The sequence below is a fragment of the Mercenaria mercenaria genome, chromosome 2 (assembly GCF_021730395.1).
Source record: "Mercenaria mercenaria strain notata chromosome 2, MADL_Memer_1, whole genome shotgun sequence".
Classification (NCBI taxonomy): Eukaryota; Metazoa; Mollusca; class Bivalvia; order Venerida; family Veneridae; genus Mercenaria; species Mercenaria mercenaria.
This window is the reverse complement of record NC_069362.1, coordinates 58,403,420-58,421,537: the sequence shown is the minus strand read 5'-3', so window position 1 is coordinate 58,421,537 and position 18,118 is coordinate 58,403,420. Positions and strand designations below refer to the sequence as shown.

Below are 18,118 nucleotides of genomic sequence, written 5' to 3'. Positions count from 1 at the left end.
TCCTGTCCGGTCCAGAACTTTGTCATCCATCAAGGGATTACAATATTACTTGGCATAAATGTTCCCCATGATGAGACGACGTGTCGTGCGCAACACCTAGAACCCTAGCTTAAAGGTCAAGGTCACACTTTGAAATCAAAGGTCAATAGGATTTTTTTCCTGTCCGGTGTATAACTTTGTCATGCAAAACAGGATTTGAATATCAGTTGGCACAAACATTTCCCTGGATGAGACAAGATGTTGTGCGCAAAGCCCCGGCTTTAGGTCTAAGGTCAAGGTCATACTTAGAGGTTAAAGGTCAAATTCAAGAATGACTTTGTCCAGAGCATTTCTTCTTCATGCATGGAGGGATTTTGATGTAACTTGGCAGAAATGTTCACCACTATGAGGCACACTTTTTTTAGAATTATGTCCCTTTGTTGTTACTATAAATAGATTATATTGTAACTTTTTTATTACTGGCCATAGGGAAAAATTGAGACCACTTTTCTGTGGTACAACATGCACGGTACATCCAAATTTTAGGTGTATTTTGATCTATCTCTACTGGTAAAGTTTTTCTCGTGGACTTATATTTTATAGATTTTTTTTTTTTTTTTTTTTTTTTTTTTTTTTTCGGGTTTATTTCACTTTGTTGTTACTATAAATATCTTTTATGATAACTTTTTGTATAATCGGCCAAAAAAAAATTCCAAATGAAAACAACTGAACGTTTTTATATATGCAAATTTTAATCCAATTGCTTTGTTATATTTTATTGTATATATAGTACAATATTGTTCATACATCATTGACAGGTATCAGTTCATTATGTTATACTGCAGAAGAGAAAATTAGGTTCCTTCCAGTAGGGGACTTTGTATTGCATGGCAATACTTCATTCACTTGTTTTATCAAGACTGAGAAATCACTATTGTTCTTTGGGTGGGTGGGAAATGATTTTTGTGGTTGTGAATCAGTCTGCAAATTCTAAAATCAACAAATGCATGAGATTTCTGGGGTTTTTTTCCCTTGAAAATTGAAGAAATTTTGAAATTCATGAATTCAAGTTCCAAAATGAAGAAGTTATTGTGGTGCAGAAACCAGTAATTCTTTGGCCAAGGAAATTAAATGATTTCACTGTTCTTTTTCTCAAGAATATTTAAATTAAAAACAAAGAAATTTATGTTACTTCGTGACATGTTTGGTACAAGGAAATCTGTGTATGGTAAAGATTACTGGTGAGCAATTATTTGTTTGACTAAACTTCAAAGTGTTAGCTATCTTGTCCTGAAAATAGACCAAACACGGTCTTCATAAATCTTTTAAGTCGGTCAGTATGACACTGAATAACTGAGGTGTATTTCCACTTTTGGGAATGGTTGCAGACATGTTTTTTTTCAAGTGGTAATCAATTTATGCAAACGATATCAATGTATTGTCTTACATATTATGTTGACATTGTGTATTGATTGAGCGGTAGACAAACACCTTAAGCTTTTGTAAATAGTTGGTTTATTATTTAATTATCTGTTAAGTTAAAACATTTTCCATCAGTCATATATTAATTACATTATTATCTGTGAAATTTAACATGTTTACTCCATCATGGGTGATTTTAATTTACTTTCATGTATTTATGAGACAAAAAACAAAGCAGACATAGAAAATCTCCCCACTTATAGAACAGAAATTTATATTTAAACAACTATTTCAGGTGTAACACTGTTTATATCAGTCAAACGCATAAAGGCAGAACAAAATATATTAATTTAGATCTTACAAGTAATATTTTATGGTTTTATAAAGATACTAAATTTCAGTAATTCTGGGCATACATTGAGGATTTAACTGAATGTTAGCCATTTTCTAGGTTTCTGATCATTCCAAACCTGTCTTTATATTTTCTGGTCCTTTGGGGGTCACAGAGAACATTTAGTTTACTGTACTAGAATTCTGCTTATACCAGTGCCGGGGGGCATGATGGGTGTTCCACATTTTGTTACTTCTCATGAACAGACTTTGTCAAACAGCTCGGTTGTGTTCTATGCTTCCAAGTGATATTTTCACAGAAAATGTCCATTGTGACTGTAACAAGGACCTGTAATCATTTCATTTTGCTTCAAAAATATGTAAACACTCGATACATTTTGTACATCATTTTCATATTATAGATATTAACTGTTTCTGAGTGACAACACTGCACATTAAATTTGTAATGTACAGATTGTAAAAAGTCTCCCAAGCAGACTTGGACTCGGTGTTGTTATATTTTCTGGTCTTTCGGGATCACGGAGAACATTCAATTTACTATAATAGAATTCTGCATAAGCATGCAGGTGCTAGGGGGCAGGAAGGTTGTGGCACATTTCATTATCTCGCATGATCTGACTCAAGTCTGGTATTATGTTGCTTGGTTGCACTCTATGTTTTCATAGGATTATTCACAGATTTAATTAGACTTAAATATTGTAATCATTCTGTCTTAACTAAATGAATGGAGTTTTCCATGAAACTGTGTTTGTTACAGGAAAGGTCGATAAATTCTCTATAGTATTGAACTAATGTATTGTAGAAGAAGTGATTGCAACCAGAATTATTAGAGATTCACTGTCAAAGTCCAAACTCAGTGGCTTGGTCCAAATAAAAAATTTCCAAGCCATGGTATAAATGGTATACACATTTACACTTGAAGGATAGAAATTGTATTACACAGTTTAAAGTGAATGCTATAAAATACACAGTTATACTGAATGCTGTAAAATACACAATACTGAATTACACTCAGTTATACTGAATGCTGTAAAATACACAGTTAAACTGAATGCTGTAAAATACAGTTATACTGAATGCTGTAAAATACACAGTTATACTGAATGCTGTAAAATACATAATTATACTGAATGATATTAATGGTATCACACAGTTCTACTGAAGCGCCCCCAAGACAATGAGCAGCATCATTATGACGGGAAAGGGAAATACAATGGAAAGAAAGGTTTCAGTGGGAGGAGAAACTTAGAGGGAATGAAAAATTTTCATCCAAATAACAAATTTGGGAAGAAAAAGAACTGGAGAAAGGGAAAGAAAAATGGGGAGCAGGATGAGAAAAAAGATGAAAAGAATGAAAAACCCGAGTTTACTATTAAAGATGAAGATTTTCCTCCATTAACTTAGTGGTTTGGTTTTGAGGTATCTGTTGGGGTGGGGTGTTGTTTTACTAATCTCACCACTTGTTTCATACACATAAAATGGAAAAACTGTGGGCACTTGTTTTTTTACAAAGATTAATATTAACCATAGATCACTGATGTAAATCATTCAGGTAGTCACAGAATTTCTAGTTTTTATGCCCCCTTTCGAAGAAGGAGGAGTATATTGTTTTGCAGATGTCGGTCGGTCGGTCCGTAGACCAATCCGTTTCTGGATGATAACTCAAGAATGCTTGGGCCTAGGATCATGAAAGTTAATAGGGGGGTTGATCATGACCAGCAGATGACCCCTATTGATTTTGGGATAAGGAGGTCAAAGGTCAAGGTCACAGTGACTCGGAACAGTTAAACCCGTTTCCAGATGATAACTTGAGAACGCTTGGACCTAGGATCACGAAACTTAAGAGGGAGATTGGTCATGACCAGCAGATGACCCCCTATTGATATTAAGGCCAGTAGGTCAAAGTTCAAGGTCACAGTGACCTGGAACAATTAAACTGTTTCCAGATGATAACTCGAGAACACTTGGGCCTAAGATCATGGAAGTTGATAGGGAGATTGATCATGACCAGCAGATGACCCCTATTGATTTTGAGGTCAGTAGGTTCAAGGTCAAGGTCACAGTGGCCCAGAAAAGTTAAACCGTTCCCGGACGATAACTCAAGAACACTTGGGCCTAGGATCATGGAAGTTGATAGGGAGAATGTTCATGACCAGCAGATGACCCCTATTGATTTTGAGGTCAGTAGGTCAAAGGTCAAGGTCACATTGACCCAGAACAGTAGAACTTTTTTTGCTAAATAACTAGAGAATGCTTTGGTCAAAGATCACATTTGATACGAAGGTCACTAATGACCCATAATTATTGATTTGAAGTCAGTATGTCAAACATCCAGTGCACAGGGACCAAATAATTTCTGTTGCTTGTGCAGTTACTGAATGCATAAAGGGGGACATTTCGTGTTCTACGAGCTCTTTTTATACCCCATTTCCCACCTGCCCCACCGGGAGTTTAGGTAGTTATGTCTCCCACACCACTGTGTGGTGGGAGACATATTGATTTACTCCTGTCTGTGTGTGTGTGTGTGTGTGTGTGTGTGTGTGTGTCCGTCCATCTGTCACAAATCTTAAGTCGAACATTTCTCATCCGATCTTCACCGAACTTGAACAAAATGTGTTTGCCAATTAGTCCTCGACCAAGTTCGATAACTAGCCAAATGGCCTTTGAATTACCGATAGGCCGCTTACTCCAAAATGCTTACTCCAAAACTTACTCCAAAACTATCAAAGGTATATTTTCTGTGAGTAAACAGTATATAAAGACAGACTTACTATTCAGATGATAAGGCAGTTGTGGGAGACATGCGCATTTCTCAAAAACAGCTCTAGTTTGTATATAGAAGTCATGTTTAAGATCATGTAGTTGGTCTGCTAGATGGTATGTTGCAAAATATTTGTGGTACAATTTCAGATGGATTCCAATGAAACTTTGCAGATGTTAAAACCATAAAGTCTTCTTGTGTATGTCTGTTCAGGTATTGCAGAGTTATGTGCCCTTGACCTTAGACTGAATGTCTTACTTTCTGATTTATGCTTCTTATAGTTCTTGATCTTAAGAACTGCTGTCAACAGCTGGTGTAAATAGCGCTTGTCATCACCAGGTTTAAGAAGCACCTGTTTACAACCAGTGTATTTGGTGTAAATAGCCCCTGTCAGTAATCGGTGTAAAAAAACAAAACAACTGTCAACAACTGGGGTAAATAACCACTGTCAGCCGGTATAAATAGTCACTGTCAACAAATAACCTCTGTCAACAAGCAGTGTAAATAGCCCCTGTAAACAACCAGTGTTAATATTCCCTGTCAATAACAAAAAATGCAAATAATAAATAACCAGTCAACAACTGGTGTAAATATCCCCTGTCAACAACCGGTGTAGATAACTAGTTAAATAACCCCTGTCAACAACCTGTGTAAATAGTTACTACTAATTCACATTTCTTGCATGCATCTTATTTACATGTCTGTCAGTCTGAGCACACAGTTGATACCTTAGGTGGTAGGAGATGTAGCCTAGGACAATAGAAATCCTTTGTATTCATTCCATAACCACTTAAGTCTTTTGTTCCATAAGTGGTCATTCTATTGTTTTCAAACAATGGAATGACCACCTAAAGTATCAAAAGGGGGGCATCCGTCCATCCGTCTGTTACACTTTATTTCTGATCAATAACTGGAGAACCATTTGACCTAGAACTTTCAAACTTCATAGGATGGTAGGGCTTATGGAGTAGATGAACCCTAACGTTTTAAGGGTCAATCCATCAAAGGTCAAGGTCACAGGGGCCAGAACATGGAAAACCATTTCCGATCAATAACTTGAGAACCACTTGACCCAGAATGTTGAAACTTCATAGGATGATTGGACATGCAGAGAGGATAACCCCTATCAATTTTTGGGTCACTCGATCAGAGGTCAAGGTCACAGGGTCCAGAATATGGAAAACCATTTCCAATCCATAACTTGAGAACCACTAGACCCAGAATGTTGAAACTTCATGGGATGATCTGACATGCCGAGTAGATGATCCTTATTTTAGCCAACCATCAATGTCTCTTTGACTTTCGCTTCTGTCCCTTATTGACTTCTTGCCTATTACTACTATGCTTTGGGGGAGACATGCACTTTTCTACAAAAGCATCTTCTAGTTTAGAGTTTTAGTTCATCTCAGCAGAGCATGAAGTGCTCATCAAGTGAGCTTTTAAAGACATTGGTCATCAAGATCTGGTTTGTTACTTTCTTGCACCAACATTCCTGAATCAGGTTGATGATAGCCTGGGAATCCAGTCTGACAATTTCTAACTTTTTTTTCTACCTGCAAATTGACAGCCTGGGGAAACCTGTTTTCCGACCGCAGCGCCACCTATACTACACCCGAAATATGCGGGTGTTTAATAAAGAATGATAACTTCTGAAAGCAATAATCCATGGCTAAAAATAGAAACGGAATTCTCACGGGAAAAAACAGATTCGAATCGTGTACTTCCGAAGGTTTCCGAACATTTCCGGGCCATAGACAAATACAGTTTGTACCTCACACAGCTTTTCCAGCAAGTTGTAACAACTTTTAAATATGCCAGTATAAACTTAAATTTGCGTGATAGCTATCAAGATGTTATTTTAATGCAGACCTAGTGATCTACGAAAATAGTCGAAATTTCGGCAGCATTGCCTCGTTTTCAATTCAGTCAAGCGCAGATATGATCACATGTCAATTATAGAAAATCGATAATCAGTAGTTACATGGAAACTCCTTCAGATTTCCCCAGGCGTTGATAATATCAGAAACTCGATGAATGCCAATTAACACTAATTAGCGCAAATTAAGTGATATTTTTAATGCATAGATATTAGGTATGCTTTCTTCTGACAAAGCACAAATATTATCAACGGCTTCCCAGGCTAGGTTGATGATAAAAAAACTGACTAGCTGAAATATATCCTTTACAGTTTTGAATGATTAATTTTAGAGATGACGCCCATAGGTGGTTCATTAATTATAAAATATTCTTCCTGTTTAGTTTTAACAAATCGAAGCAAAGTTGTTGCTGTAAAAGTAAAATATGGTATCATTCTATCAAACTTGAAAAACATTTTAATTTCAGTTTTGCTTATTTATATTAAAATCTCAGTAAATATGTAGGAATTTTTTAAATTAAGTAAACTTTTTGTTCCCTTAGAAAATTGGAATTTAATTGTTTGGTCACGTATTGCTTTTGATGTACCTGCCCAGTTAATGACATATATCACTATGTGTACATTCCAGCAACTTCAGTTTTTCATCAGCACTAGTCTGAGGTTTATACAGAATGTGATTATGTGCACAATCTTGGGCTAGTCCGACAACGGGCCAGAGCTGACTGCTATGTTCTCGAGTTATACTTTCAAAAATACCATATTTACCTATTTTTACTTTATTTTTCAGACAAGAAAGAGGAAGACAAATTTTTCCCTGAGCCTGATGATTGGTGAACTTGACCTCAATTCACGACCCTAACATTGAAACTGTAGAAGTGCGTTGTGCCTTTCCTGCATACAAACATGGAAGATTATAGCAGATATTGCGGCTTTATTTCGAAACATCTGGAGGAAGTGGGGAATGAAATGACAGAATAAGAATGACTTTTTGTAATGGTTTTATATAGGAGGAATAAAATTTTGAATAAATTATTCATCGTGTACACCATATTACCATGTCTACAATGTAGTTAAAAGAAGGTTGATAACAACAACATATGCATAAATACATATTTTTAGCACATTCACTCACTCTACCTAGTCATAGAAATGAAAATGGCAGGGATTCTACGTGATGTGTTTAAACCTTTGTTTGAATATTGGAACATAGTGACCATTACAGATTTTTATACACTTCCAACTCCGAAATGCAAATTTTGAGATTTTTTGTCCTGTCCTGTTGCAGTATTTTATTTGTATAATGATGCTTACACATTGATTAACTTAAATGAGGTAGAAGCATGATTTATTTACTGTATGCTAAATGTGAATAAATAACAATATATGGAAGACACCTGTTAAAATTGGCAGCTGATTTAATACAATGGTAATGCATTCAGAATGTGGTTGTTTACTTGATGAAATTGTAGAGCATATATCAGACCCCTTCTGTCAGTTTATCTTTCTAAACTAAGTTTTTAATTCAAGAGTTTGTGCTTGATAATCCTGTTCTTTATGAAACACTAGTACTTGTAGTGAAAGAAATTTATGGATGTAAATACTAAGTTACACTTGTAAAAATCACTGAATAAATTGACAAAATTCTGCGTTCCAAAGTTTTTTTTATGTTTACACCATTTCTGCAACTAATCCACTTACATACAGTGGTTTAAACAGTCTTTGTTTCAATACTCGTGTACATATAAAAGTGTACAAACAGTATTAATCTTATAATGCGGGCCTGTATATCAAAAACTTTCAGGCGGTAGACCCCCACTCTTCCTCCGAACACGGACAGAGGTCTCCCTCGCTTATCTGCCCCCTCCTATGCACCTCGCTGGTGATGCCTTTGTTCTAAACTTGTGCCCCCAGTCAAATATTTGTTGATCCGGGCCTGTAATGTGTGACTAAGGCTTTCATCTTGGTGTTCTTAAGTTTGTGATAGGTAAGCTGGTCCTCGGCTTGTCAGTTGCTTTATTCCTTTCTAGTGATATCCTGCTCTTAGCAAGTAACTGACAGCTTCCCACAAATGAATGACCCTACGCCTATATTGTATGTGGTCAGTTATCACAGAATGTAGAACTCACTCAGGGTTTGGAACTTCATCCTCCAGATCAGATTTCTTTCAATCCACCTATTGAGCTGACCAGGTAGAATATTTGGGCAGCAAATCAAATTTATAACATGGTAACAACTTGTAAGTTTTTTTTCCCCCAATGTTCCAGTAAATGCGACTTCACTGTAACTCCCTAAATTTGAGATTTTTAATATACTTCTTCAGTTAACCTGACCAGTGTTACTTGATTCTGTACCAGTACAAACCTGTTCTCTGCAAGTAACTGCCAACTTCCCCACATGTATCAGAGGTGGAGGACAAATGATGTCAGACACAATGTCTTATAAATTCGTCGCCCCATGTGGTTCTGGGATGATCTGTGTATGAAAAGAATTGGAGCCACTGCCTTACCCTTGCATGATCGTAAGAGGCGGCTAATAGGGTTTTGCAGTAACTCTGTGATTCCAGCAGGTATGCAAATTTTGATTCCATAACTCGTGTTTTTATTTCGATGTAAATGAGATGTGGAACCAAAACTTGTAGTCCTGTTTGGCGCCATATAACCTATACTGTGTTGGTGCGCCGTAAAACCCAAATAAATAAATATTGCTTTGCCCAGGGATTGAACTCCCGACCCCGCGATCCGTAGATATGCGCTCTCCCTACTAAGCTAAGAGGACGGGCATATGTCAGTTATGAAACCAAGTTGAACACTACATGAAGATATGTCAATTATGAACCAAATTGAACACTACATGAAGATATTATGTCTGTTATGAACCAAAGTTGAACACTACATGGAGATATGTCGGTTACAAAACCAAGTTGAACACTATAATTTATGGGGATAAGTCGCTTATGAAACCAAGTTGAACACTACATGAAGATATTATGTCAGTTATGGCCCAAGTTCAACACTACATGGAGATATATCAGTTATGAACCAAGTTGAACACTACATGGAGATATGTCAGTTAGGTGTAAAAAAAAATTGTTTGTTTCCGGTATCCCGACCTACCCTAAATTTTTGGCCCGACCCTAAATGTTTTTATGCCCTTGGAGAATATTTTTTTCAACTTTTTAACATAAAGTTGCAAAACAGCACTTTTTATGCTTTGAACATGGTCAGTGATGCTAGAAATCAACCTACTGATGCTCTAAAGGCATAACCCCCTTATTTGTATTCATTTTTTGACACAAAAATAAATTTCTGAAAAGTCTCGAAAAAAAATTCCCCCCAAAAAAAGATTTCTGACCTACCTACCTACCCTAATTTTTTTTAGCATGTTACCGGAAACAAAGAATTTTTTATTAAGCCTTATGAACCAAGTTGAACACTACATGGAGATATGTCAGTTATGAACCAAGTTGAACACTACATGGAGATATGTCAGTTGTGAACCAAGTTGAACACTACATGGAGATATGTCAGTTGTGAACCAAGTTGAACACTACATGGAGATATGTCAGTTGTGAACCAAGTTGAACACTACATGGAGATATGTCAGTTGTGAACCAAGATGAACACTACATGGAGATATGTCAGTTGTAAACCAAGTTGAACACTACATGGAGATATGTCAGTTGTGAACCAAGTTGAACACTACATGGAGATATGTCAGTTGTGGTTGTGAACCAGGTTGAACACTACATGGAGATATGTCAGTTGTGAACCAAGTTGAACACTACATGGAGATATGTCAGTTGTGGTTGTGAACCAAGTTGAACACTACATGGAGATATGTCAGTTGTGAACAAAGTTGAACACTACATGGAGATATGTCAGTTATGAACCAAGTTGAACACTACATGGAGATATGTCAGTTGTGAACCAAGTTGAACACTACATGGAGATATGTCAGTTGTGTTGTGAACCAGGATTGAACACTACATGAAGATATGTCAGTTGTGAACCAAGTTGAACACTTACATGGAGATATGTCAGTTGTGGTTTGAACCAAGTTGAACACTACATGGAGATATGTCAGTTGTGAACAAAGTTGAACACTACATGGAGTTATGTCAGTTATGAACCAAGTTGAACACTACATGGAGATATGTCAGTTGTGAACCAAGTTAAACACTACATGGAGATATGTCAGTTGTGGTTGTGAACCAAGTTGAACACTACATGGAGATATGTCAGTTATGAACCAAGTTGAGATATGTCAGTTGTGAACCAAGTTGAACACTACATGGAGATATGTCAGTTGTGAACCAAGTTGAACACTACATGGAGATATGTCAGTTGTGAACCAAGTTGAACACTACATGGAGATAAGTCAGTTGTGAACCAAGTTGAACACTACATGGAGATATGTCAGTTATGAACCAAGTTGAACACTACATGGAGATATGTCAGTTGTGAACCAGGTTGAACACTACATGGAGATATGTCAGTTGTAAACCAAGTTGAACACTAGATGGAGATTTGTCAGTTGTGAACCAAGTTGAACACTACATGGAGATATGTCAGTTATGGTTGTGAACCAAGTTGAACACTACATGGAGATATGTCAGTTATGGTTGTGAACCAAGTTGAACACTACATGGAGATATGTCAGTTGTGAACCAAGTTGAACACTACATGGAGATATGTCAGTTGTAAACCAAGTTGAACACTACATGGAGATATGTCAGTTGTGGTTGTGAACCAAGTTGAACACTACATGGAGATATGTCAGTTGTGAACAAAGTTGAACACTACATGGAGATATGTCAGTTATGAACCAAGTTGAACACTACATGGAGATATGTCAGTTGTGAACCAAGTTGAACACTACATGGAGATATGTCAGTTGTGAACCAAGTTGAACACTACATGGAGATATGTCAGTTATAAACCAAGTTGAACACTACATGGAGATATGTCAGTTGTGAACCAAGTTGAACACTACATGGAGATATGTCAGTTATGAACCAAGTTGAACACTACATGGAGATATGTCAGTTATAAACCAAGTTGAACACTACATGGAGATATGTCAGTTTTTTACTGAGTTGAACACTAGATGGAGATTTGTCACTTGTGTACTAAGTTGAACAGTTGCCTACCCACAGCTCAATAGGGACAGCGCAGATCTGTGGATCACAGGGTTGTGAGTTCTGTCCCCAGGCGTTGTGTATGTTCTCCATGACAATTTGATTAAAGACGTGAAAATTATTGAAATTATTAGGCCTCCACCTCTGATTCATACATGTGGGGAAGTTGGCAGTTGCTTGCAGAGAACAGGTTTGTACTGGTACAGAATTCAGGTACCTTGTTAGGTTAACTGCCTGCCATTACATAACTGAAATACTGTTGAAAAACAGTGTTAAACCTATAATAAACAAACAAAACCAAATTGAACACTACACTATAGATATACAGTTATGTACCGAGTTGAATATTACGTGGATATATGTCAGTTTTGTACCAAGTTGAACACTACATGGAGATATGTCAGTTATGTACCAAGTACCAAGTTGAACACTACATGAAAATATGTCAGTTTTGTACCAAGTTGAACACTACATGGAGATATGTCAGTTTTGTACCAAATTTAACACTACATGGAGATATTTCAGTTTTGTACCAAGTTGAACACTACATGGAGATATGTCAGTTATGTACCAAGTTGAACACAATTTTCCAAATGACAGGAGTCTCCAACTGCATTTAAATTTAAAAGTAAAGCCAGTCAACTGAAAATAGATTCCTATATTTTTTGGGAAAATTCTATACTTTCAATGAAAAAGTACTACATTTTTTAGGAATATGGTTGATAGGTGCTACTCAGTTTTGACCAATAGAAGTGTTTGATAGTTACTAAAGTAGAACCATTGGCTAATGATGTGTTTATTGTGAAATATTCATTGTATCTTTTAAAATCTTAAATGATTAATTTTGAAAGTTACGCCCTTAGGGTTAGGGTTAGCTAATAAATATAAATTATTCTTCCTGTTTATGTAATAAAAAGCAAAAAAAACATATTTTGTTACATATTTTAAAATTTTACAATTGGTTAATGATAAGCATTAAAGTTCCCTTATTCATTTTAGAAATCAGAATATAAAAAGGAATGTTTTGAGTTGCATATTGCTTTACATATTATGTTCCAGAGATAAAAAATTTTTTTATATTAATAGATTTTTATTTTGCTTTATTATGCTGTCAGAGAAGCATGTAAGTTAAGATTGTAAATGATTGTACAAAGAAGTGAACTAAACCTGTTCAGTTGCTGTTTAAGTTAATACAATTAATCACCTTATTTGCATATCAGATGTGTGCAGCACAATTTAAATTAATTATTTACTTGATATAGGTGTTACCTCTTGTTTCAGTAGCTATAATGCAACTATTAATATTCCGGTATGTGACTGTGATTGGTTAGCATTTTCAGTCAAAAGGGCTACACAAGTGCTAACTTGTACTTGGCATTTAAAAGACAACTTCTCAACATGAATTTTTCCGAAGCTAGAGATGGAGGAGGCATCATTTCTTTCACATGTCATCATGGAGGATATTGCCAAGTATGGGGATCAGAATTGAGACCTGGTAATTGGTCATACTTAGCCAGATGAGCTGATCTAATACTCCTCTTAAATTAACACATGGGCCTTTAACTGAGTAACAGGTATCAGTGCAGAATGGGGACTATGGTTTACCAGTTTAATAACATTGTCAGCAACAACATGGTTATAATATTAAATATGCATTAATTATTAATACATATCCTGTTGTTCAGGTGTATTAAAGCTGTGATAATTTCTGATCACACACCATCCCTAACTTTCAAAGAAAATCTTGTTTACAGTTAGTTTAGAACGTTTTTGCAATGTGTTTACTGAATTTGGCTGTAAAATCTGATCATAGAGAAAGCATTTTTTAATTGATTTGCATGCCCATATATATCCTTGCTCTTCTTTTTTTGCAGGATGCATTGAAATATGGACAGAGATAAGTCACTGAACATTTAAGTCGGTAACATTTGCAAGTCAAACAGAAAACACTATCATATAACATAAATATACTTAACTCCCATGTCACTTTTTTTCTTATCTGACCCATGAAATTTGGCATTTTCAGATCAACAGTTTTTTTAAATGAAAAATAGAAAATTTAGTACTGTTTAAGCTCTCTCTGTTACATTTGCATGCAGTTAACTTTAGATGGCCTGAGTTAAGACCAAACTAGGCCGATGTAATAGGAGTGCTTGTACAAACTGAAACTACCCATCAGTGGGGGTTCCCCGAAATCTTGCCAGCCAATCAAAATGGAGCTACAGAGATAACATTTTTGTAAAAAGTAGTCCCATTTTTATGAATGGAGGTATAGACACCATTGATAAATTTTAGATTGTGTTGTAATCTTTTGATGTTTGAAAAAAGATCTGATTGCTATTGTTCACACAAAAAGAAATGTTTGAACTTTAAATATACTATAAATGACCTTGGCACACAAGATAATAAGTTGTCTGTATCCATTTTGTAATATAAAGGATTAATAGTCAATGCAACTTTGAAATTGGAGTTAAGTTGTTTTTTTTTTACTTTAGGAGCTGCATAATTATAGTTTGAATTTCTGATACTTGTCTGCATGTACTTGAGATAGATCAATGTCGCTCTCCAAGTCTCAGGAGTTTTGAAAAGCAATGATGTTTATCTCAGATGATTGATACTTTATTCGCAATGTGATGTATTACTACAGAATGGAGAACAGGTCCCCAGAACTGGAGAGTTGTAAAGAGCTGTGAACCTGATCCCTTGTGTATTGATCTGTTTCCATGTTAGGAGAGTTTTACTTTGTTGCATATGCAAACAAGGGTCTTTCTGTGTTTCTTGTCAGTGGATCAAAGGTCAGATGGCCATTTTCTGCTTGATATCTTTAAAAAACTTTGGGTCTGCAGGCATCAATCTTTGAATGATATCAGTAGGTTTCCTCTATTGATGTGTGAGTAAGAGGTTAGTAGTCAAGGTCGCTATGAGTATTACTGGTTCTGATAAAAAGCTCGAGAAGTATGAAGTCTCGTGACAGAGTGTTTTTTTTTACTTTATTCATGCATACACTGACTTGCAGCCCTTTACTTTCCCTCCCTATGCATGCAATATCATACGTCCATTGATTATCTTCTATACTGACAGACCCCTGGCCATCCTCTGATCTTCTCCTTTTAACTATCACACTGCCTGGCTCCTTACAATTCTCTGATTACCTCCCTTTAAAGGTGGTTAATTAGATTAGTAAACTAACGAAATTAACCAGCTGATCAACTGCACTTATTTGTGTTCACCGAGTACATGTCAAATTTTCACTGAAAGTATTTTTAAAATTTGATTTTCCTATCCTGGTTGCCTAACCAAGATCGTGTTATTTTAGCACAAGTATAAATTAAATAAACATATTTTTTCTAAGGAATAATATGAATATAAGCACTATTGTATTAAAGTTGTCAAAGATTTGCATTGACAAATACCTGTTTTGCCAAAATTAATTAGAAATGCAAGTTTACAAAATTATTATTACCTCCCTTAGTCCATCTCGCGCAACCAAGATGGATAGATGAATTCTGAAGCTACACTTTGTTTTAAAACTTCCCCCACCGCCCCATCACCACCACCACCACCTTTAACTCTCGATCACACTTCCTGACTAGATTCTTTCCCTTACTGTCATATAACATCACTATCCCTAGTTGTCACACGCTGTCTAACGGAACTCTTACTTCCTTTAACGCAAGCTTGTCCCGTACAGGCTAGCACACTCGGTCGCGGTGCTCTCCTCCACCACCAGTACGTCGCTCCTACTTCACCCTTAAAATCATATTTGTGATTATTATACCCAATTTTATTGTTTATTGCTAGTGCAAAGATATTCTTACTAATTCTTTCAAAATACTTCGGTTCTGTAATATTTCTGTTGGTCTAATTTAGGGAGAAAAATTACTGAAACGTTGACAATCCCCTCCAGTGGCAAGGTTTTTAATGCAACGTCCTAGTAGTACGGGCTCGGGGCACCAACCAATTCCTCGGGATTCTGCAGATGTTATAACACGAAAAAACATGCGTTATCCCTACAAATGAACACAATGTCACTCAACGTCATTAAATTTCCACGAAATGCGCGGGATTGTCTGAGTTGCTTTTTTTTTACGTTGACGTCATTTCTTTTTGAATTATTCGTTTTGGGGCCAACTGACGTTTACGCTTTGCCACGGAACGCGCATATATAAAAAGGTGTTATAACAGCACGCGAGCGCGAGAATCTCTCTGTTAACACACGTTTTCTCTCCTGTTAAAACACCCCCAAAAAGTGACAAGAACGGCATATACCCCCAAAAATGACAAGAACGGCAGTTTTATGCTAGAATATACATTCCCTACGGGCTCGGACACCAACCAATCCCTCGGGATTCTGCAGACGTTATAAAACGAAAAAACATGCGTTATCCCTACATTAACACACGTTTTCTCTCCCGAAAAGTGACAAGAACAGCAGTTTTATGGTAGAAATAGTTTTTATGCGTTTTATGCTAGAATAGCGTTAGCGCATGTTCATTTTATGCGAATCCTACGTAAACCTAAAGCAGTGCACGTGTAAATAATTATAAACAAGTAAATTATAAAGACGTACAAATAAAAGGGGGGGGGGGGGGGGGGGGGGGGGTAATAACCTTGGTAAATTTCAAGCGTACTCAGAAAACAATGCGTAACTGCCTTGGTAAATGCCAAACGTATACCAAATCGGCCTACTAACAAAGTCGGACCCGTATATCAAGTTCTGCGAAACTTAGAATGATGTTTACTTTGGACGGAAACCATCACGTCTGTCGCCTTTCTTGACAAAGATTCTCAGCTGTTGCTTAGCAACACTTTGGTGTATTTAATTAGATCTCATGTAGTTCTTTATATAATAGATGCAAACTTAGTTCCTGTTTCCCCGAGTCACTTTATGCACGGCGGGTCAGCCTGGGATCCGGTTCTGAAAAGTAGGCCTAAATACTAGGTCTACTTAGAGACAGATCTAGATTCTATCTTTGCGGACTCGCTCCCTTTTGCATGCAGTGTAGACAATTTACTCGCTTTTCTATTTGCGCGAGCTATCTATAATTCCTGAAATTAAAACCGCGCTCATATTCAGATTAATGCGTCCGGCTTATAGTCAAATATATACAATAGTATGATAATTAGAGAACGTTGTCTTTTATCTAAATCATTATAATAAATATTTCTATAATTTACATGGTAAAAACATTTAGTAGGGCTACAATACAGCATACACTGTTTATATATACTGTTTATACCCATGAAATGTCCAAGGGGATGTAGCTCAGTGGTAGAGCGCTCGCTTCGCATGTGAGAGGCCCCGGGTTCAATCCCCGGCATCTCCACACTTTTTTTCTCCCTTTTTTATTTTTACGTGAATAACAACTTACTGAATTATAAAAGTAATATAGGGTAATTTTGTATCACGATGTCAAAAAGATATTTACATTTTTTTATTCAATGAAGTTTATCTAAAATAAAATTGTTTTAATAGGTTCGCCATACATGCACGTCAGGCAGAAATAAAGTTACGCTGGTATTGGTATAGTTTCCTGTTATCAATCTCAACAGTGGGCGACAGAAAAATTATTTGGAATTTTGCTTTATGTGTAATTTGTCTAATGCATGTCATAGAGCCAAATGTACGGAAGAGCATTAGTGCTAGGAGTATGTTATTTTTGATATCGAAATTTCGAGTTACTTAGTCAAAATTTGTAATTTCGAGTGTGGTAGACCGAAATTTCAAGTAACTATGTTAAAATTTCGGGATAGTAACTCGAATTTTAAAAAAAAATCTTACCTTTTTTATTCGCAAGGTAGTTATAGTGACTCGAAATTTCAAGTTACTAAGTAGAAATTTCGAGATCCATGAATTTATATTTCAGGTAAAATACTCGAAATTTCGAATTTATATAGTAAACCAAAATTTCAACTTAGTAACCCGAAATTTCCAGTTGGTATATCTAAATTTCGCGTTAATAAAAGACCTACACGAGACACTAATGATCTATCGTATAGAATGGAATAAAATCTGTAGAAAGAGCCTTTAGAAGCATAGAATGCAACCAAGCAGAACAGCACACTCGGTTTGATTGAGTCTGTTCATGAGAGGGAATGAAATGTGCAACTCCTAGCACCTGCTTATGACTCGTTCTTTTCATGTATATTTGTAGTAAAAATTGTTACTAGTTTGGTTTCATTGTCGTTTTAAACTTCTTCTTGTCATTGCATTATTTTTGAAATAGACACTGTGAGTCATCTGTTAGGTTACGTTGTTTCCACCTCTAGCAAAAGTTAGGCCTACACAACCTATTGATTAGTAGAGTTAAATGAAAGATAAATATTGTTGAATGTTGAATTTTCACCTAGGTGTTGTTTATTCGTTTACTTATTTGTATTAGGTTTGAAACTTAGATTTATCACCAAACTTAAAGGTCAGTTTTTGAGATATATTCTGACCTAAAACCACAAAACCACAATATAATATAATGTATAGAAGGTGTATTAAAAGTACCTCAAATATCTTTTAGAAACGATATCAATTAGAATAAGATAGCTGACTAGCCTTCATGTCCCACTAGTCTCAACTGAGTGGGCGCATCTGGCCGGC

At 36.1% G+C, this 18,118-nt stretch overlaps 1 protein-coding gene and 1 non-coding gene across 4 annotated transcripts in view; both read left to right on the top strand.

Moving 5' to 3' along the window:
• LOC123564037 (poly(A)-specific ribonuclease PARN-like) overlaps positions 1–8,035 on the top strand; it is a 93,563-nt gene extending 85,528 nt beyond the window's left edge. For 2 of the 3 annotated variants that reach the window (XM_053536687.1, XM_053536688.1), the window contains 2 exons: positions 2,906–3,171; positions 7,177–8,035. In XM_053536687.1, coding sequence (XP_053392662.1) covers positions 2,906–3,156 — 251 coding nt within the window. In that variant the 3' untranslated portion in view covers positions 3,157–3,171; positions 7,177–8,035. The remainder of the gene's footprint in view (positions 1–2,905; positions 3,172–7,176) is intronic. The other variant, XM_053536689.1, reaches the window with a different exon arrangement.
• Positions 8,036–16,781: 8,746 nt separating this feature from the next.
• Positions 16,782–16,853, top strand: Trnaa-cgc (transfer RNA alanine (anticodon CGC)). The gene has a single exon. It is a non-coding gene; the product is annotated as a tRNA-Ala (tRNA).
• Positions 16,854–18,118: the final 1,265 nt, after the last annotated feature.